This window comes from Ursus americanus, chromosome 33 (genome assembly GCF_024610735.1).
Source record: "Ursus americanus isolate L20-20 chromosome 33, mUrsAme1.1.p, whole genome shotgun sequence".
Lineage (NCBI taxonomy): Eukaryota > Metazoa > Chordata > Mammalia > Carnivora > Ursidae > Ursus > Ursus americanus.
This window is the reverse complement of record NC_142159.1, coordinates 12,898,699-12,920,608: the sequence shown is the minus strand read 5'-3', so window position 1 is coordinate 12,920,608 and position 21,910 is coordinate 12,898,699. Positions and strand designations below refer to the sequence as shown.

Here is a 21,910-nt window from a genome sequence, read left to right as displayed (position 1 = left end):
CCAAGTTGCCTGTTTCTTCAGCTTCAAGTTTGAGGTTTGTGAGGTAAAGAGAAGACCCAGGGAACCCACCACCATGTCGTTCCTCAGGCCCCCAGCTCCCTAGCCTGTCTGCCTTCTTCTGTCCACCTCTCAGAGTTGTCCTGTGTTTGCTTTTATATAATGTCCAAGGTTTCCAATGGTACAGAGCAGGAAGCATAGGAAAATGTAAGTCTACTCCATCTTGCTGGAAGCAGAAGTTCTGTAATTTGCTTTTTAAATTGAAAGGAATAATAGAACATATTGTAGGTAAAGAGCACTGGACTGTTTAAGAGATCAGATTCCTTATATTCGTAAGTGCAGTTTATTAGACTTACAAGTTTCTTAGTTCCCTGGTAAGATTTTGTTTAAAAGAAACTAGATTCATGAATCTGTTACTTTTATAGCCAATATAATTTTTTTAAGGAATCAAAGTAATGCAGATAGCCTTTTTTTGTCTGCAAAAGCCATCCCCCTAAGAAGACAAAGAAGAAGAAATGAACATTCATGCTTACTAGGAGTTGGACTAATTATGAACATGTTCCCAAACCATGTACGGCGAAGCATTGACTCAGTTAGCTCTGTGGGGCAAGTAAAAGAAACCAGCTCTTAAGCAAAAAAGACGTGGGACTGTTTCCAAAATGGAAGGAAGAGCTAGAAAAGCAGGCTTCTGGAAGTCATGGGCACCAGGATGGCTCCTGGGGCCTGACTTGCCCAGGCATGGCCTTGGGCAGCAATGAGCTCAGACTTCTTTCAGGCTTCATGCTTCTCTGTTCAAGATTTGGACCCCAGAGGGGCACCTGGGTGGCTCAGTCAGTGAAGTATCTGACTCTTGATTTCAGCTCTGTCATGATCTCCAGGTTGTGAGATTGAGCCCCGTATTGGGCTCCATGCTGAGTGCTGAGTGTGGAGCCTGCTTAAGATTCTCTCTCTCCCTCTCCCTTTGCCCCTCCCCCCAACTTGTACACTTTCTTAAAAAAAAAAAAAAAAAGATTTGGACCCCAGAGAGAGTTTCTGACCTGCCTGGCGTGGGTCAAGTTTGGGTCATAGGCCCATCGTGGTGCAGGGAAGGATGGAGCACTTGGAATGACAGTCCCAACAAGACCGTACAGGGAGAATTGGGGGCGTGGGGGAGTGCTCCACAGCAAAATCAGGGTGCTACTAACAAAAGAAAGGGAATGTGGCTAAGATGGCGGGTGTGAGCATCACAGATGTCTGCAGACTGAGAGTTCTAGAGCCTCGTAGGTTTGGGACACCTGGGGTGGACAAGGAGGACCTGCCTGGGAGAGCCTCTAACCTTCAGGGCACTGTGGGCCTCCAAGCAGTGGACTGAGGATCCGTTGTTTCCCAAACTTACGTAACCATGTTGTGCTTTTTGCCTCCGAGCTCCATTGACATCTCTAGGAATGCAGTCAGGGAAACCCCGGCCTGGTTGATCTCCATTGACCCTTTCAGCTCTGAGATCCTGTGATCCTACAGGATAGACCTGGTTTCTGCTTAATTCTGCCTGAGAAGAGACAACAAAAACACACAAAACAGAGATGGAGAAGGACCAAGGAAGTGCAGCTCAGGCTATGAGAGCCATCTTGGGAAGAAGTGGAAGCCAGCTCCCTTGGGTCCATAAGATGCCCCCAGTGACCTTCTATTAATGAGTTGTTGCACAAAGTGGAACAAACATAAGTCAGTTTCCTGCCTGGCCTGGTCCTTCGCCTGGTTTCTGTTGGCAGTCTGGCCCTGCCCAGGGGCTTTGGTGAGGGCTGGAAGGTCCCTTGGAGGTTATCTGGGCCAGCATCTACATTTTCCAGACAGGGACATACAAGCCTGATGAGGGGAAGGGACTCATCCAAGGTCATGCTGTGATGAGGCAGCAGAGCTGGACCTAGAACCCAGGTCTCCTGGTTCTCCGCTCAGCATCTTTCCTTTATTCTGCAATGCTGCACCTTGCTGGGGACAAAGTCAAGGACAGCCATGGTGGTTTCCATCAGTAAATAACCCCTCCCTCCTTCCACCCTAATCTACAGCCGATTGCCTTCTTAGCTGTCTAGGTCCCCAGCATTCCAGGGAAATGGGGGGCAGAGAGGACAGAAGGTTGACTTCCTGCCTTACGCTTGCTAATTACCTGTCTTCTGGATAAACTGCAAGACCCTTTCTCTTGCTCACTCTTGATTTGCTAGCGCCCAGGCCAGGCCTTGAACTGGCAGATTTCACAGGGAGGAACTTCTTGAGCAAGGGGGGAGTTGGAAAAGGCCCATGCGGGGCAGGGAGGATTCATATTTGGTTAAGATAGAACATTCTTTGGTGTTTAGTGGTGAAAAAAACCTGGAGGGTGTGTGGGGGATATAGTATAGTGTGATTTAAATGCTGAGGCGAGTGCCCTTTGACCCAGCAGTCCTCCTTCTAAGAATTTATCCCAACGGAGTCATCCTTATAAATGCACAAAAATGTGTGCACTGGGATATTCGATCACAGCGGTGTTTAAAAAAAAAGAAACAGCCTAAGTATCCAACAATGGAAAAGCAATGATATAAAATATGGCACATCCAAACGAGGAGTTATTTGGTATTTATTAAAAATGATGAATTAGGGGCGCCTGGGTGGCTCAGTTGGTTAAGCGTCTGACTTCGGCTCAGGTCATGATCTCAGGGACTTGGGATGGAGCCCCGTGTTGGGCTCCCTGCTCGGCGGGGAGTCTGCTTCTCCCTCTTCCTCTGCCCTCCGCTCTAACTCATGCTCTGTCACTCTCTCTCTTATTTCTCTCAAATAAATAAATAAAATCTTTTTAAAAAATTAATTAAATATACCTGAAAGGGGAATGTGTTTATAATATCTTAAGTAAAAGGATAGGTTACAAAACAGATTATGATCTTATTTTTATGAAATAAACTATAACATTGTCATTCATATCTGAATTTATGGACAGAAAAAAGTTTTAGAAGAAGAAAAACGTTTATAATAACAAAATGTTTGCCGTAGTTAGCTCTGGGTTTAGAATTACAGGGGGCTTTTCTGTTTTGTTGTGACTGTTCTTCTTCCTGTCATTTCTTTATATTTCCTAATTATTGTACGGTGAATATATGTCTGGTAATTGTCTTTTCAAGTTAAAAGAAGACGCCATGCTAAAGAATCTGAACCTTATTCTTAAGGTGACGGAAGTTAAATGTTTATAAATGAAATCATTAAAAATGCCCGAAGCAAGTTAGCCAGTTTAAAGAGTTTCATTGAGACCCTTCTGGGAACATGAAGGCCCCATTGATAAAATGGCAAACAGTACCCCCGCCTGTGTTTCTCTTGTAAATTCTGATTTCTGAGTGTTGCTTTCCTGCGCGAGACTGCAGTGAGTCCGTACATTAAGGGAAGGGCAGAGCCAATTTAGGCCTTATCAGGTCATTGTGACTGGAGGGCAGAGGACATTGCTTTCTGGAAGTGTCCAGCTCAGGGCAGTGTTTTGTAAACCAACAAGGCAGCCGCATTAACCTTGAGTAGTAAACCTTAAAATTCCAAATAGAAGCCTGGGATGTGGCTTTGTGGGGGATGTTTTTCTGCATTTGTTTTGGGACAGCAAACAGTGGGGGTTCCTATGTGCCCCGAGGCCCTTTAACTTAGACCCAGCTCACATCTGCTCCTATGAACTTTCCTTACAGGAAAACTTGATCGGTGCCCTTTTGGCGATTTTCGGGCACCTTGTGGTCAGCATTGCACTTAACCTACAGGTAAGTCTCAGTCCCTAGCACTGACTGGGAGCAGAGAGCTGATCAGCCGGGGTGTCTGGGGCAGGCCCAGCTGCCTCCTCACTGTGGGATGTTGCCTACTCCATTCCTGGGCTGGGCCTAGGACAATCCCTTGTGGGTTGTTCCAGAATCTCTCTAGTGTCTTGGCCACCACGTCATCCCCCTACCCACCCTCAATTCTGACGACAGCGCTCTCTATTACTTAGAAGTTCCTGGAGTGCCTGGGGCAGCCAAGCCAGCTGGCCCATCTGAGCTGGCCTGCAGCTGTGGTTTGGAGCACGCTGATAGATTGAGGACCTCCTGAGGGCACCACGGGAACTGGTTCCACGGGCATGTGTGACTTGGGTGACAGCCATGGTGGTTATTGCCCCTGGGGCAGCTTTTGGCCAGAGGGGAATGGGAGTCCGTGGGTAAATTCCCCAGGCTACCATCCTCTGGTAGCATGACTCTGAGCTGAGTTCACAGGGTTTCCCAGAGGGTCCCCAGTGGGATGAGCCCCCGTTGCCCAGGGCACTCACTCTGCACCCTCCACTGGTCTGCTCCCTTCTCCATCTCACTTTCCCACTCCCTTCCTGTGTCTTCTGGAATCACCTCCCAAAGCAACTACCTCCTCCCAAGTCCGGTCTCAGGGACTGCTCTGGGACACCCGCACTGAGGCTTGACACCTGCAGACGGGTTAAATCCTACAGCGCGCTGGCCCACTCCTCTCTGCGGCACTGCCCAGCTTCTAGCTGCGGAGAAGCGCTCTCCCTCCCTGGATCAGAGACGCGAACACGCGTGGGTAACCTGGTACATCTCGGCTGCACGCACGCCCGTGTGCCAGAGTGTGCCCGTGAGTTTCTGAGGCCACGTGGTGTCCTGGCCGCTTGTCTGGCTCATGCTCTTGCTCCTACAGAGCAGCGTCTCTGCTTCCGCATCTGCTTCTATGCAGCCCTCATCACGGTCCCCCGCAAGTGGCAGCAGTGGGCCTTTAAGTCAACATGACTGCCCCGCTCTCCTTGGTCACCACCCCACTTTCTACGTCCCAAGTGCACATTTCCAGAACAAAGACTTCTGGCCAGACTTGGGCCAAGGATCCACCTGAGGGGGTGCAGGGTCCACGGATACCCCCGGGCTGCCCAGCAGAGCTGCCAGCTCGTCTATAGAAGGGAGTGCGGCCAAGCAGACACCCCAGGTGTGGGGACTTCGGGGCATTGTAGTTAGAGGAAGACACTCAAACCAAAGCCGGATGAACATGGGGCGGCATCCTAGACCCCGGCTCCCACTGCAGACTGCACGCTGCCTGTGTTGTGCGTTAGAAATGCACATTTCCAGGCCTCCCCGGGGAGTGTCTGAAGCTTCCCAGCCAGTGTGAGAACAGCTGTCTTAGAGTGACAACCTGGTATTGAGATCGGGACTGCTTGCCTCTTCTCTGAGCCAGGACTCCAAAAAAAAAAAACCTGACACATGTTTCCAAATAAAAGTGAGGGGTAGATTTGGGATACAGACATCATAGCTCCTTTTCCCCAAATATCTGGGCAAATCGCCTTCTTTCCTGGATTTCTAGAAGTACTGCCACATCCGCCTGGCAGGCTCCAAGGACCCCCGGGCCTATTTCAAGACCAAGACATGGTGGCTGGGCCTGTTCCTGATGCTGCTGGGTGAGCTGGGCGTGTTCGCCTCCTACGCCTTCGCTCCGCTCTCGCTGATCGTGCCCCTCAGCGCTGTCTCCGTGATAGGTAAGACCCCGGTCCCTGCCACCACTCCCTGGGACCCACCTGCCCGGGCGGCCACCATACTCAGTAAACAAAGCAGCTTGGTAATGTCACTAACCCTTAGGAAGGGCTTCACACGCACCGGCCCTGCACTAAGCACTTTATGGATATGAATTCTTCTACTCCTCCGTTTTGAGGGTGACACTGTCATGATCCCCACTTTACAGATGAGGAAACGGGTACAGGGCGGCAGGGCTGGGGTGCAGGACGGTCTGGCTCCCTAATCTGGTTAAGATTCAGGAAGTTTATCAGAATTGCTTTCTATTTCGACTGCAGAAGGAAGATACAAACTTGCAGCTTTCATCCGAACTCTGTCAAGATAACCGAAGCTTTTGTAGCGTTCAGATATCTTACATCTCTAACAGATGCACATTCAGCTTATTACGTCAGCTGATCTTTTTACGTCAGCTGACACCACCTCTAAGGCATTGTTTACTTTCTCACCTGCCATTTCTCTGTGATTTCTGTAATCCCTGAACCAGTCTCTCAGAACATTTGAACTAAGGAAAAGACGAAGGAGCTTTGATGTCCGCATTCCATAAATAAAGTAGAATTAGGAAAAAAAGAATTATTTTCTTCTTAAATAAAAGATGTTGATTAGTGAACACAGGCGCGGGGACCGTGAACTTGGGTTGAAATGTTTCCTTCCATTTGCTGGCAGGCCCCACACGGCCTTGAAGCTCTTCCCTGCCCTTAAAGCAAAAAGTATTTTGAGTAGTCTTTTTCCTCCTGCAGTTAAGAGGGCCCCTTCTACCCCACAGGTAAGCTCAGCAACCACGCACCCCACCTGTGCCCGCAGCAGATGTCATCGGTCAGAGCGTCCCTTCATAGTGAGAATTCTCAGAGCTTCAGGCAGTCCCCCCAGTTACCAGGAGTTGGCAAAGAAGTGGAAACCTATTTGCTTTTCCCGATCCCATGAAGAGTCCCTCTGTTTCTTGACCAGGGTTTGTACCCTCACAGCCCACAAGACGAGGGAGGCCTTCCAACATACTGTGCTCTTTTCTACACGTTATTGTTTTAAAATATAACCTGACCGTAGAGTAGAGGGTCCAGGGGGAAGGGATAACTAGGCGATGGGCGTGCAGGAGGGCCCGCGATGTAATGAGCACTGGGTGTTATATGCATCTGATGAGTCACTAAATCCTACCCCCTGAAACTAACAATGCAGTATATGTTAGCTAAGCTGAATTTAAATAAAGAATTTTGAAAAAATATAATATAATATAATATAATATAATATAATATAATATAATATAATATAATCGGAATGCCTTTAGTTGAGGCAAGCAGCCATCCCCAGGCCCAGCCGTTCCTTGTCTTCTCTGGCCCACTTTCTGTGTGTGTATCACTGTGCCGCCCCGACAGGGATTGAGGTTTGCCCTCTGCCCGTTGCTGACCTCTGAAAAGGCTTCGGAACCTTTCCTCACAATGAGAAACAGGTGACCAAGTGCTTAAATATTTGCCTCCGAATTTTAATACTCTAGTAATTCACCTAATCAAATTCCTAAAAATAAGAGACTGAAGTAGACTGATGGGTTCTCAGGTATCAGTCGCTAGAAATTAAGGGGCTCTCAGACCTTCTTAAGTCACCCAGTGAAAAATGATATTAAAAAGAAATAAATATGAAAGGAATCACCACCATTTGTTGGGTACCTGTTACTTACCAGTTGCTACTCCAGGTACTCAGTAGTAATAACAGCTCAGTTATTGGGCATTTCCTGTGGACACATGATTTCTATGCATTATCGCCTTTAATTGCCCTTATAACTCAGAGAAGGAGGTGCTCTCAGGGGTGTGCTGATGAGCCAACATTCAGAGAGAGGGAGAAAACGAGAGAAGAAAAAGAAGAGGGCGAGGCAGTGGGGGAAGGGAGGGAGGGAGAAGGGAAGGAAGGAGGGGGCAGAAAAGCAGGAAAGGAGAAAAGGAAGACCCCATTTGTGGTGTTTCTGATGTATGTGGCGTAAAGCCCACCGCCGTGGCCGCTCACGCTACGGCAGTTCCCTGAGTATTTCACAAGCAGCAAGCTGGCCTGAGCCGGATCCAGACTGAGACTCCCCGGTAGTGACTCACCCCAGGACACACAGCCAGAGAGGCAGAGCTGAGAAGAGCCATTCGGGTCTGTTCATAGTAATGCCAGCCCCATCCCTCCGGGCAGTGACAAGAAAGTTTGAGGAGAGAAGAGAACAAGAGGGAGAGTGTCAGAGGCCATCACGGCAATGGAAGGAGCGAGAGCCCTGGGCTCCGGCGGTCCTGACCAGCTGCACGGTCCCGAGCAGCTCCCTTCCCTCTCCTGGCCTCAGTGTCCCGTTTTTCAGATGGACATGATAATGGCACCCACCTCAACGGGTAGACGTACCAAAAATAACTTGTGCAAATCACCTGTCTCCTCGCAAGTACTCCACACCAGTGCTCCCGGACTTGTAGAAATCCTCAGAAAGGCTCAGAGAGGAGCCTCCCTTTCTGAGATGGACTAACAGAGGAACCAGAAGGACTGAGTTTGGGGGAGCCAGAGGGAGAGGTTAGGAAGTCCCAAGCGCTAAGGCAAATGAGTCAACCCCAGGGCCAGGGCGAAGGGACTCCACTGGACTGATAGCTGCCTCAATTTTCTTTTCCCTGTGCTTGTATTTTTTATAGCTAGCGCCATCATAGGAATCATATTCATCAAAGAAAAATGGAAACCTAAAGACTTTCTGAGTAAGTTCACTGATTCGAGCCCCTGTTCTTATTTCTGTGCTTGTGCGGTTTGTTCATTGTAAAACCAGCTCGCCCCGGTTTAGAGATCATCTGTCTCGTGCTCCGTTCTGTGTTGCATATCCCACCCTCGTCAGGCTCCCGAGAGCGGGGTTTTTTCATCGGTCGTTCCCAAATCTGGCTACACAACAGAATCATCGTGAGACTTGCGAAAAGGGGCTTGATTTCATTCCATCCAATCAATATTTATTGAGCATCTGTTGTTGGGATTTTAGGAGGCCTGATAAAAGGCACCCTCTTTACCTAAATGAGTTTTAAAGCCAACGGGAAAGGAACACGGAGGTCGGAAGTTAATCTTTGCTACTTACGCAAGCTGGATTAGAGCGTGAGGCTTCGGCACACAGCCGGGTGAACTCGCTCAGGCAGCCAGGTTTGGGACCCACTGTTCTGAATCATTGGTACAGGATAAGAGCAAGATGGGGCCAGGAGGCTGAAAAAGAAAAGAATCTTACGCTGAAAAAAGAAGAGCTCCGGCTGAGCAAATATACAATGCCAAGACCAAAAGACTCAGAATGATTTGCGGTGGTTCTGACGGCAGAGGCCGGGTACAGGGGTAGCAGGGCTGGTTCTGAGAGCAGTGTAGTTTTATGTTCCTTCCAGGCTCATTCTAGAAAGTCCTGGTATAAAAGACCTGCTAGTCCAGGCAGTGCCTTATGTGAATTAAAAAAAGATGGCCCCTCTGGGCATCTGTGGTTCCGTGGGCACATGCCTCAGGGAGCAGAGCATGGGTAGATCTTAGCCCTTCTCACCCCTTCAGCTAGGTGCTTTTATGCAGTGAACAACTTGTACGACTGTACATGGCTCTCCTACCTAAAATTCTATCAAATTCGGCAAACATTCACCCATTGCTAGACCTGTGCTGTACACCAGAGACATGGTGTGAAATGGAGATGAGTAAGACTTTTCCCTGCCTAAAGAAAACTTAAGACACCACACTTGTATATCTTAGCACAGAACTTATTATTGAGTTTAACCATGGTTCATTCATTCATTGAAAAACTGAACAACTGTTTTGGGGGCACCTTATGAGGCCTAGAATGTGAATTAAAGACATTTAATGTGGTATCACATTTTTGGGAGGCAGTAGAATGAAATGTGTAGTTAGTTCTATCCAGAAAAATCCAGAGGCCTGTGGTCACCATGTGCGGCTCAGAAGTCACAGCCCTTTGCAGCTTGCCCAGGTCTGGGCTGGACGAAATCCACAGGGTTCAGCTGGAGTGTGACAGGACCCAGGGGAAGAGTCGGGGGACTCCCAGGCCCCACTAACAGTCTCTGACAGGTCTGTGGAATAGAATTTTGGTAGTATTTGGACCGGTCCCTTGGGAGTAGGTTAACTAGAAGATGGGAAATGATAAGGTCATTTCTGAAGGGTACATGGTAGGCTCTGAAGGTTTGCTTGTGAGGTTTTGTTATATTTGGTTTTCTATGTTGCCCATAAAGTGGTTCTAACTTGCAAACCTTCCCTGTACAATGCACACTGAAACTATGGTTCAGCAGCAGAATGGCTACCGTGAACGGGAAAAAAGGAGGCAGTCTCACTCTCATACTTTCCTGGTGGGAGTGGCCATTGGTGCAACCAGTTTGGAAAACCATTTAATAATAACTACGAAGCTGAAGGTCCACATATCCCCTGACCCGGGAATTCCCACTCCTAGTTTCATACCCAACAGAAATACAGGCCATGGGTTTTCCAAATGACACGCACAAGGGTGCTCATAGCAGCAGTATTTGTTATAACCCTGGAGAGATTTAAAGCCCGTCAGCCTCAGAACGGATGCATTATACCACAACCGTAGGGGCGTGAGAATGAAGGAACCACCCCGACACTCACACCAGGGTACAGAAGAATCTCACGAACTCACACACATGATCTTACACGGACACAGACACAAGAAATCAGACAGTACGAGTCCACTTATAGAAAGTACAGAACCAGGCCAACTCCCAGTGCTGGTAGAAGTCAGTGCTACCCTGGGGCTGCCGTCTAGTGATCAGAAGGGGACACAACGAGTGAGGATGTTGGGGTCCTGCTAACGTTCCCTTTCTTGAACTGGGTGCTGATTACATGGGTATGTTCACTTTGCGAGAATTCATTGAGCACTTTTGGTATACATGTCATACTTCACTGAACTTTTTTAACACTAAGTGTCATTATTTTATTTTATTTTTTTTAGAGATTTTATTTATTTATTTGACACAGAGAGAGAGAGAGAGAGTGTGTGTACAAGTAGGGAGAGGGAGAAGCAGGCTCCCTGCTCGATGTGGGGCTCGATCCCAGGACCCTGTCATCATGACCTGAGCCGAAGGCAGATGCTTAACCCACTGAGCCACGCAGGCGCTCCTAAATGTTATTTTTTAAAATAACAATAAGGGGGATGATCTATTTGTAAAGTGAAGAAAAACCAAAAATAGCAGGTCATCACGTGTTGCCCTAGAAACACATACGGGCCTGAAGCCTGCACCTGCAGTGAGCCTGTGACAGCCAACCCCCTTCCCTGCAGGGCGCTACGTCTTGTCTTTCGTTGGCTGCGGTCTGGCCATCGTGGGCACCTACTTGCTGGTGACATTCGCACCTAACAGTCACGAGAAGATGACGGGCGAGAACATCACCAGGCACCTCGTGAGCTGGCCTTTTCTCTTGTACATGGTAAGAGAAGCGACCGGTCCTCCCCGCAGGAGGGAGCAATCAGGTCCTAGAACCTGGGGACCTGAGTCTCCAGCAATAGGGGATTCGAGAGAATCATGATGTATTTCCCAGCAGCGAAGACCGTGCTTGGGGAGAGTATGTGGTTCACGGGGAAATGCTGTTTTCACTTATGCTCCGAGTAATGTCTAGATCTGCATAGATAATATGATAACTTTAGTTTTTTGAGATAGCATAGGTGTGTATATATACTGTATCGCTAAAGATACAGAATACAGAACGGCAGTTCGATCCACAGTTGTCTCTGGGAACTGGAATTATGATTGAGTTTTCATTTCACCTTTGTCTTTATGCATCATCCGAAATTTCTACAGTGAGTATTTAAGACTTTTATGGTAAGAAAACAGTTCAAATTTTAAACAGCCATAGACATGTTACTTATTTACTTTTCCCGGTATCACACAGCTGATAGAAGCTGGTGGAAACACAGGAGACACTGAAATGGTCTCCTACACTCCCACCCCCAATTATGTCCCATGTTAGGTCTACAGATAAACTGATCGAGGAAACATCTAGGTATTTGATCAAGCAGCTGCTATCTATTGCTGTTCCAAGCTGGGTACCATGCAAAATACTTCCCTATGTATCATCTCAAATGCTCCCAATCACCCTATAGGGTAAATGTTTTTACTCCCCATCTTATGGATGAGACAACTGAAGCTCAGGGAGGTTGGCTGACTGCCCAGAGTCCCGTGACAGCAGAGCTGGAATCGAAGCCATCTTCCTTCACCATGACCTGCTGATGAAGGCAGTCACTGTTTTTCTCTGGCACGAGCAGCCTGGCACTGCTCTATAGGCCTGGAATGTTCTTTTTCCTCAGTTTGCTCGCAAGACAGAGGATAGATTTCCCCAGGATTGGGACTGGGTCATCTCCCTGCCTCTAGCCACCCCAGCATGCAGCTGGTTGGCATGGAGAAACAGCTGCAGGACGGGGCCAGAGAACCCCCCCTCTTCAGAGAAAGCTTAACCCCAGAACACAGGCTTTTCTCTCAGGGAGCCCTGGGCTTGAATCTATCACGTGCTGTGTGGCCTTGGCCAAGTCACCTACCCGGAAGCGAGGCCTGCTTCTCTGTGCGCTGGTGGGAGTCGCTGGACTGGGGCTGGTGGCTGGGAGACGCGAGGTGGTGTGGAAATGACCCAGCACTTCGCAGATGCCCAGTGACCCACTCGGTTTGTCTTCCTTCCATGTGCTGGGTAACCGAAGTCAAGGAGGACGGCTGCTTGGGGTGCAAATGGAACACAACCCGAGGAAGTGTTGAAAGCAAAGAACTTTCATTCCTTGTCACAAATAAGGAGACAGGGAGATCGCTCTCAAAGCACCGTCTCCCGTTGGGGTTAGCGGAGGGGAGCTTTTATGCAGAGGCCAGGCGCGCATGGGCAGGGAGCTGGATACATTAAGAAACTTACACATTTTCTGCTACTAGGCACTTTGGTTCAACTGCGCATGCTCAGCATGTCAGCACGCTGGTGCATACATTGTAAGTTCAAAAAAAATGGCAGAAAACCCCTCCCATAGGAGGAGAGCTTAGTATTAGGATGAGCTAAAGGTAACTTTAGGGCAACTGAGGGGGCTTCTGTGCAGGCATGGGTCTGCGGCTCTTGCCAGGGGTGTCCAAGGGAGTCCCTGGCCACACCTCTCCGTGGTGGGAGCTGTTTGTTCTGCAAAACAGACACATACTTTCCCTGCTTTTGTCCCTCCCCCTGATGGCTTTCAGTCCTCTGAATTGAGTAACTCTGTTGCGCCCTAACGGTGCCAGCTAGAGAGATCTGGCCAGATCAAATTCAGTGAATATTTATTGTCTGCTGGGGGCCAAACATTGTGGATGTCAGACTGACGGTGGGTATGCTGGGAACATAGCATACCAGAAGGAATTGATGGAGTTGTCCAGGCCCCGTGTCCTACACCTGAAACTAATGTGACATTGTGTGTCAACTATGCTTCAAGAAAGACAGGGAGGGAGGGAAGGGAGGAAAGAAAGAGGGAAGGAGGGAAGGAGGGAAGGAGGGAGACGTGCTCCCAGAACTCAAGGTCGTCTACACAGCCATCTTGCAGCAGAAGGCCAAGCATGGTTCCAGCATGCATTTAACCGTCATGAAGAATGATTGGAAAACCGGGCCCCCTGAGTGCACGCCCGATGGTTGGGAGTGTTGATGAGTAACTCCCCCGCTTGATGGTGTATTCTGCAGCAATTAAAGATAATTATGATAACATCATAAAATACAGGAATTGTTTTTGGTGACTAAAAACAGCCTAGCACAAAATTGTGCGTTGACTGTGATGACAAGTAGATAAAATATGTATTCACGGCAACAGAGACAGGAAGAAACAGGAAAATGAAAACAGCTGGGTTGTTTTTTCTTTAAGGTCTCTAATTATGAGGAATTTAAAAAATTTTCTAAATGCCCATTAATGTTCCTGCGTCGGTTGTTAGGGTAAATACATTTCGGTGGGAGGTTGGGGTAGGCAAATGGAGCTGAGCCACCGTCAAAGTTCGCTGCTTTCATTCTGCTGGCTGCTGGCGCTGGCCTGACTTCTCGGGAAAATACTGCCAAATGTCTGGGCCCATAAGGAGTAGAAAGGACAGTTGTTAAGGCCAGAAGGGAACTCCGACTTCCCATTTGCCTGTCTAGTAGAAGATTCTACTGACGGAGCATCTCCTAAGCCCCAGGCCCGAGGCCTCCTGAGTTCAGGCCGTGTAGCCTCGCGGGAAAGCGCAGGGGCCCTGGAGCCAGACCGTCCAGGTTCAGAACTTCTGCCCTTTGAATAGCTTCCCCCACCTGCTTCATAGAATCACTGTGCTGATTGAACAAGTTTAGTACAGATACGATGTTCAGAATGGTGCCTGGTGTATTTATGAGTTCATTAAGTATTAGCAGTGGTCATGGCCCTGTAAAGGAAGAATCGTTATCCCCGTTTCACGGAGGCGGTAACTGAGGTTTAGAGAAGCTAAGTGACTTGTCCAAGGTCATGCGACCATTTTAGAAGCGGATCTGGTTTCAAACTTGGCCTCCCTGACTCCAGATGTCCTTGTCTTTCTCCCCCATGGAGCCGCACACACTGGAGGCGTGGTTAGGGGATGGGGGTGTGTTTATTTGTCCGCGGAACCCAGAGAGCTCTTCTCCTCAGTGAGCAAGGGTCTCCCTCTTTGACCGACCTTCAGTTTTAATGGGGTTACCCACAGAGCAGCGAAGTGGGAAGAAACCTTCTTAGCCCAATGGATCCTAGCCATCTAAGACAGGGTGCGTGTGGGGCCCGCACATCGCCTTCAAAGCTCCGAGGTGAACCCCTTGTCGGTGTTACCCAGGGGGTGGAGATTCCCACAGAGTTCATTCAGAATCCCCTCCTTTTCCACGGGAAGTCTGTCAGTGGTTTGGGAGATGCTGGCTGTTCAGTTCCCTTTCAGTCCTGAGGGTCCGTGACTTCGGCAGCATCAGCTCCAGCCCAGGCCACCAGCGTCTCCCAGTCTTGCCGGGTCCCCGGCCCCCGCTGACCCCCCCAGCATCCCTCAGTCTGGCTGGGTCCCCGCCCCCGCTGACCACCCAGCGTCTCCCAGTCTGGCTGGGTCCCCGTCCCCGCTGACCCCCCCCACCCCCCCAGTTTGGCTGGGTCCCCGCCCCCACTGACTGCCCAGCGTCTCCCAGTCTGGCTGGGTCCCCGCCCCGCTGACCACCCCAGCGTCTCCCAGTCTTGCCCAGGTCCCTGGGCCCCGCTGACCCCCCAGGGTCTCCCAGTCTGGCCGGGTCCCCGCCCCGCTGACCTCCCAGCGTCTCCCAGTCTGGCTGGGTCCCCGCCCCGCTGACCCCCAGCGTCTCCCAGTCTGGCTGGGTCCCCGTCCCCGCTGACCCCCCCAGCACCCCCCAGTTTGGCTGGGTCCCCGCCCCCGCTGACTGCCCAGCGTCTCCCAGTCTGGCTGGGTCCCCGCCCCGCTGACCACCCCAGCGTCTCCCAGTCTTGCCCAGGTCCCTGGGCCCCCGCTGACCCCCCAGGGTCTCCCAGTCTGGCCGGGTCCCCGCCCCGCTGACCTCCCAGCGTCTCCCAGTCTGGCTGGGTCCCCGCCCCGCTGACCCCCAGCGTCTCCCAGTCTGGCTGGGTCCCCGTCCCCGCTGACCCCCCCCAGCACCCCCCAGTTTGGCTGGGTCCCCGCCCCCGCTGACTGCCCAGCATCTCCCAGTCTGGCTGGGTCCCCGCCCCGCTGACCACCCCAGCGTCTCCCAGTCTTGCCCAGGTCCCTGGGCCCCGCTGACCCCCCAGCGTCTCCCAGTCTTGCCCAGGTCCCCGCCCCGCTGACCCCCCAGCGTCTCCCAGTCTTGCCCGGGTCCCTGGGCCCCGCTGACCCCCCAGCGTCTCCCAGTCTTGCCCAGATCCCTGGGCCCTGCTGACCCCCCAGCATCTCCCAGTCTTGCCCGGGTCCCCGCCCCCGCTGACCCCCCAGCGTCTCCCAGTCTTGCCCGGGTCCCTGGGCCCCGCTGACCCCCCAGTGTCTCCCAGTCTGGCCGGGTCCCCGCCCTGCTGACCGCCCCTTGCTGCTTTCCGTAGCTCGTGGAGATCATCCTGTTCTGCTTCCTGCTCTACTTCTACAAGGAGAAGAACGCCCACAACATCATCGTGATTCTTCTCCTTGTGGCATTACTCGGTAAGTGGGGGTCTGGGTGGTTGCATGTGGCCACCGCCTGGTAGCACCACGAGGTCCCCGCGGATGTAAGGCGGCTTCCGTCAGTCCTGTCAGGCAGCTGACTGTGTTCAGTGGCCTTGCTTGAATACCCAGAGTCCCCTCCGTGCCAGGAATGGTGCCGGAAACCGGCCACGGGGTGAACGAGACAGACAGCCCCCTGCCCTCGGGGCCTCTGTTCCGAAGGGAGGAGCAGCCAGTAAGTGAGTAGACGAATACCTAGGAGAGGGACACGTTGGGGCAGTGAGGGTCACGGTGAAGAGGGCGCAGAGGAAGGGTGAGGCGGGCCAAGAGGTGATTTCAGAGAAGTAGAGGCGGACAGGCTCCGACAACTGGGTCCTTAGGGCTTCAGGTAAACCTGCCAGGCTAGGAACGAGTTCTGGATTCAAAAGCAGGAACCCAGTTTGCTCTCTCGCTTTTTTTCTCTCCTTTTGGAGGGGCGGGTGCCAGGTGGGAGACGGCTCCCCAGTCAGACCGAGGCGAGGCCTGACCCGGCACAGAGCTGTGAGAAGTACCCAAGCTTCCAGGGGGAGAGGTGGGGACACCCTCCTGCTGCCTCCTGGGGACGCTGGCCTTGGGCGGCGACTCCCTCCTGTTTAAGCCGCACTGTCCTCTCAAAATCGGCATAGAACGCCCAGACCTCAGGGGGAGAGCAGGGTTAAATGAGATGGGCACGAGGGCCCGGGACCCGTTGTTGGTCTTCTGTCCCTCCCACACCGAGCCCCCACTCTACCCCACCCCTCAGCCACACAGAGAGGGGCCACCGCAGGACAAGCTTGCATTATTTTGATATTTTTAAAACACCTTTATTGACCTATAATTTACAGACCGTAAAATTCACCTGTTGAAAGCATACAGTATAAACAGAACCCTATCATATGTGGCTTTTTGTGACCGGCGTCTTTCACTGAGCATAACACTTTAGACGTTTGTCCCTGGAGTAGCTAATATTGGTGGTCCAATCCTTGGTGATCTTGTTTTCAAAGCAGATTGGAACATCACGGTCCCCAAATGTCCTCTCTGGCGTTTAGGGAGGCCAGAAGGTTCTAAGGCACATTGGCCACTCTCCCTCTGTCCCCTTCTCACTAACAGGGACACCCTCATGAAAGTGCCTGTCCTAACTGACTGCTGATGTTTGGAAACGGTCATCTAGGTCGCTGGGGGGGGGGGGGGCGCCCAGAAGCCGCTGTGTGTGATGGGCTGTTAGCAAGAGGGAAAACGAGCAGAAGCCGAGAAAAACAGGAAAGCAGAACCCTTCAGCCAGAATAAGGGGCTTCATTTGTACCCAGAGTTGGGTACCTGGTTTCTTTGAACTCCTGCTTTGGCCGGGAGGGGGTTGGGCAGTGGGGGTCGGACAGTTGGCAGCCATTTCTGCAGCACCAGGGAAAGCAGCGGTCTCCACGGTGAGGTGAGCGGTGATATCCCGGCCCCTGCTTTGTAACGTGCACGCCCTATAAGCACAGTGTTACGTGTGTATCACTTTAAAATGCACAAACACCTGTATTTTGGAAAAGTACGTGCATGTGCCTGAAGGTAGGGTTCCCAAACACTTGGAGATCTCTGTCTAATGAAATGTTTTTTTAAAAATACAAGTGAGTGAGCATTAAAAAAAAGAGAGAGCGAGAGCTCTGGACACACCACATGTTTTTTCCCTGTGATTGCCGTGCGAATGATACTCAGACAAAGTTCGTGTATCCCTTAAGGATGATTTTGACCTCCCAGCATGGTCCAGGCACAGGGCCGTTGCCCTGCTGTTGAGAGACAGAAACTCAATGCCCTTTCTTGCTGAAGTTCAGAGGTGACACTGGGAAGCGCCTGTGGGTACTTTCCTTCCCTCTCTCCTGGGACGGAGACGCGGATCGGGGCAGCTCGCGGAAAGAGCGTGAGATCCGCTGCCCGTGGCGTCTTCGCCATCCCTGGGGCGGCCCTGCCCGTGCTCCCTCCATCTTTTTCACCACGTCCTTTGGGGTCGTAAACTGACCTTCAGGATCTGACGGCCTCCCTCCGTCCCCGCGCACCCTCTGCAGGCTCCATGACGGTGGTGACGGTGAAGGCCGTGGCCGGGATGCTCGTCTTGTCCATACAGGGCCACCTGCAGCTCGACTCCCCCATCTTCTACGTGATGTTCGCGTGCATGGTGGCCACCGCTGTCTACCAGGCCGCGTGAGTGTCTTTCCTGCCGGGCCTCGCCACGTTTTGGGGGCTCTTCCATTTCTTGGGCCTGATTTCTTTTGTTTTTGAAGCTGTCGGGAGGGGAGAACGTTCAGACACAGCCTGTCACCAGGGTCCAGCACACACTGTGGAGGGAGCGGTCGCTGATTTGCTAAGTTGTCCCGTGGAGGGACTCTGTGCCGCTCGAAAGACGAAACCTGCAGTGGATGTCTTTTTCTCTCTGCCTCTCATGGGGAGACGCGTGCTATCAGAGGCAGCCTCACTTCCCCCTGCTCCAAGACAGGCGTCTGTCTCAGGGACTCTAGAAGAAGCTCTGTGGTCCCCATGAGGCACCTCTTTGTCTGCTAGGCGGGACATAGCAAGTTGTCATTTCTTGTCCTCAAGGAATCTTCCCCAGAGAGAAGATCGTTTCTCTCTCAGAAGCAGTGGTCCTGAGGGTAGGCCTGGGCCTTGTTCCCACCTGAGACCCAGTGCTCTGCAGAGGGCCGGGGAGGGCCTGGGATGGCCCTGTTGGGGACAGGAAGGTGAATGGCACAGGGCTCAGTATGGCACGCAAGGCTGATTGATCCTGGGCAAGGCAGGCCCCGGGACCCTGGCGGCCTGGGCTTACCATCCCCCAGCGGTGGCCTCCAGCAGTTGTTGGAGTGACCGCTGCTGTGGGGGCCCCAGGGGAAGCCACTCCCACACCCCACTTTCACATGAACTTAAACTCATTTGACTCCCCGCCCCAAAACCCCTTTGAAGCCAATGATACCATCATCATTTTGCATTTGAGAAACCGAAGAAGCAGGGCTGAGATATGAACCCTGGCATCAGGCTCCCCATCCCATGGCCCTCACCCCTCGCCCCTCACCCCTCCGCTCCAGGCCTCTGCCTTAGTTTCTCTAAGATCAGATTCCTTGTCCGCAACTGAGAATAACAGCAGCCCCTCTCTAAGAGAAGCATGAAGCTCTCGGTGCCGTCCCCAGGATAACCTCCCGAAAATCTCAGCCTCTTTCACGATTATGATGGCTATTATTATGTGGATTATTACTGTCCTGAGTCCTACTACAGAGATTCTGGTCATCACCCCGAGCCATCCCAGCACGAGGCTCCACGCTGAGCACTCCAGGGTTACAGAGGAGAGTCAGTGCCCACCCGCCTCCTGGGGAGCTTCCCACTCACCCAGGCAGCACACATCCGCACACCCACACAGCCACCGAGGGCCGCACGGAGGCAGGAGCAACAGTCACTGTCCTCGGAGCACTCCCAGCCCTGTAAACGGACGAGTACAGTCAAGTGGGAAGTCTGTCATGATACAAGCAACCACGTAGAGAATGGACAAAGAATATATTCCGAAATGAGGGCGTGTAGATTGTAGGTGGAGAGAGGAGGAATGATTCTAATTTTCTCTCTCTCTTTTTCCTGCATTTGTTGCAGTGAGCGCATTATTTTTTCATTAAGAGGAAAATGTGTTTAAAAAAAAATAATGACAGCAACAGGCAAACTGTGATAAGGGCTGTAAGAGTTTCTTGGACTGTTTGCAAGAACAGGACGGCCCTTTGTAGGGAGGGGGTGGAGTTGCAGGGAACACCAACGTGAGGAGAAGGGCATCTCGGGCGACGAGAACCATGTGGTGAGAGGCATGAGACCGGGAAGGCATGGCCGCCCTGGGGATGGCGGTGAACCGCAGGCTCTGTGTCCAGGGGACAAATGGGAGTGAAGCGTGGACCCCAGACCCAGAGATGCACCGGGATGGCATCTTTCTTTCACGTGTTGTCTTCATATTGCAAGCTGAGCCTACTGTCACCGGCTCTCACCTCAGCCTGTCTGACATGCCCACTGACCAGAGTGCTCTTGTATTGAAGGTTTTTAAGTCAAGCCTCGCAGCTGTACGACTCCTCTTTGATTGCCAGCGTGGGCTACATCCTGTCCACTACTGTCGCCATCACAGCAGGTAAGGGTGGTGACTGCTAGATTTCCGTCTCCTCCCTTAGCAGCAGCGACGTTACCCCAGTGTGGAGGGATGAGGCTCTGTCTCTGTCCAAAGGCCAGTCCTGCTGACGTGTTCTACCTGTCAGAGTTGTATATGGTTTCATAGAGAAAGTCCATTCGAGCCAGAGAGACGTGGGTTTGCGCCCCAGCACAGACACAGAGCTGTGTGGCTCTAGGAAAATCCCTTAACCTCTCTGAGCCCCGGTTCCACGTTCGTAAAACGGGAGCAATAAGACTCACCTCCCAGAAGTGAATGTCCAATATGTACTCGGTACAGCTTGTACAAGGTTTCTTTAACAACTTCTGCCATCGTCTGCTAACTCCACTGACTAAGTGACCACAGATTTCTTCCTATAATTTCTAGAGGTTATGACTAAATGAACATCTGTGACATAATAGGTGGTGGGTAACCTGTCATCATTTTTATATTTCCCCTTTCTTCTACTTCACCCCTACTTTTTTTTCTTTCTTACGTGGCTTCAGAGGCTGTAAGCATATCAGATTGTGTTTGTTTTTAAGGGGCAGTGAAGAGGAAAATCTTCAAAGGGAATGGACCAGTAAGAGCCAGTGCGCCTCCCTCTGAGGAGAGCCTGGCTATAAAACAGTATGTTTTGCACTTGAGACAAGGGCTGCTCAAATCCTGCCCATAGAGGCGGGAGCACGGTAGGCACACGGCTACCAGGGCCTGTGCAATGGGCAGAACCGGGGATCAAGTGGGTCGTTGGCCCAGAGCAGCCAGAAGGTGAACCCAGTGTGAAGATTTAAGTCATGGTCAAGAACTTGGGTCCAGGTGAGGTTGAAGGGAAGAGCCAACAGCGTGATGGAGTCAGAAGCGGGGTGGGGATCAGGACGAAGCCCGTGGAGGTGAAATGAGTCCAGACAGAGGCTGGCTGCAGGGCAGTGAGGGTGGCAAGGCCATGTCACCCCCGCCTCGTAGGAGCAGGCTGCAGGCCTGCCGTCTGCTGGCCACGCCAGGTTAGAAGGCTCTGACAGCTTAACTCCAAGGCTTGCTTTTCCATCTAAAGAAAGACCAGAGAGTGGCGCTTGGGTGGCTCAGTTGGTTAAGCGTAGGACTCTTGATTTCAGCTCAAGTCCTGATCTCGGGGTCATGGGATCAAGCCCCGCATCGGACTCCATGCTTAGCATGGAGTCTGCTTGGGATTATCTCTCTCTCTCCTGCTTGGGATTATCTCTCTCTCTTCTGCTTGGGATTATCTCTCTCTCTCTCCCTTTGCCCCTCTCCCATCCTGCTCACTCTCTCTCTCTAAAGCAAACAAATAAATCTTAAAAAAAAAAAAAAAGAAAAAAAGACAGGTGAAGGGGGTGTGTAAAAACTGGCAAGTAAGATCTACAGTCTCATTCTTAGTATGTTTCATTGGGGGAGGCTGGGTGCAGGGTCCATGTGAACTGTATTATTTTTGTGAGTCTAGTATTATCTCAAACAGTTAAGAAAAAAAAGATGGAGATAAGAGGGGTGTATGGGACGCCTGGGTGGCTCAGTCAGTTAAGCGTCTGCCTTCAGCTCGGGTAGTGATCCCAGGGTCCTGGGATTGAGTCTCAGATCGGGCTCCCTGCTCAGTGGGAGCCTGCTTCTCTCTCTCTCCCTCTCCCTTTCCCTCTCCCTCTCTGTCTCTGTGTGCTCTCTCTATATATAGCTCTCATTCTCTCTCAAATAAATAAATAAAATCTTAAAAAAATGGGGGGGTGTAGGAGGAGAAAGAGAAGACCATCTGTCCCCCCAAATGGCTTTTATTCCACTCTTCTAACATGTACCCTGCTGGTCATCAGGCTCCTGACCACTTTGGTTTCCTGCAGTGGGGAGAGCTTTGCCGAATCCTAGACAGAGGGGCAAGAAGGTGATTTGAAAACAGCTCACCCGTGTTTGCCATTTTCTGCCTCTCCAGGCGCAGTGTTTTACCTGGACTTCGTTGGGGAGGATGCCCTGCACATCTGCATGTTTGCGCTGGGGTGAGTCCTGCTCCCTGCTCCCGGTGCGCTTGCCGCTCTGGCCCCACTGCTGTCTCTGCCTCTCGGGCAGCCCTCTAGAGCCCGGGGAACAGCCGGGATTTGGAGCTTTGTCCCCCAGAGATGAATGAGCATTTTACTCCCCCAAAGGGCTTTGTCTCCTTCCCCCTTCTTCTC

The 21,910-nt window shown here is 51.5% G+C and overlaps 1 protein-coding gene across 2 annotated transcripts in view; it reads left to right on the top strand.

The window, feature by feature from the left end:
• NIPAL3 (NIPA like domain containing 3) overlaps window positions 1-21,910 on the top strand; it is a 50,493-nt gene that overhangs the window by 18,193 nt on the left and 10,390 nt on the right. For both annotated transcript variants that reach the window (XM_045782107.2, XM_045782108.2), the window contains exons 3-10: window positions 3,657-3,725; window positions 5,290-5,461; window positions 8,132-8,191; window positions 10,750-10,895; window positions 15,490-15,586; window positions 17,650-17,785; window positions 19,642-19,730; window positions 21,673-21,736. In XM_045782107.2, coding sequence (XP_045638063.1) covers window positions 3,657-3,725; window positions 5,290-5,461; window positions 8,132-8,191; window positions 10,750-10,895; window positions 15,490-15,586; window positions 17,650-17,785; window positions 19,642-19,730; window positions 21,673-21,736 — 833 coding nt within the window. The remainder of the gene's footprint in view (window positions 1-3,656; window positions 3,726-5,289; window positions 5,462-8,131; window positions 8,192-10,749; window positions 10,896-15,489; window positions 15,587-17,649; window positions 17,786-19,641; window positions 19,731-21,672; window positions 21,737-21,910) is intronic.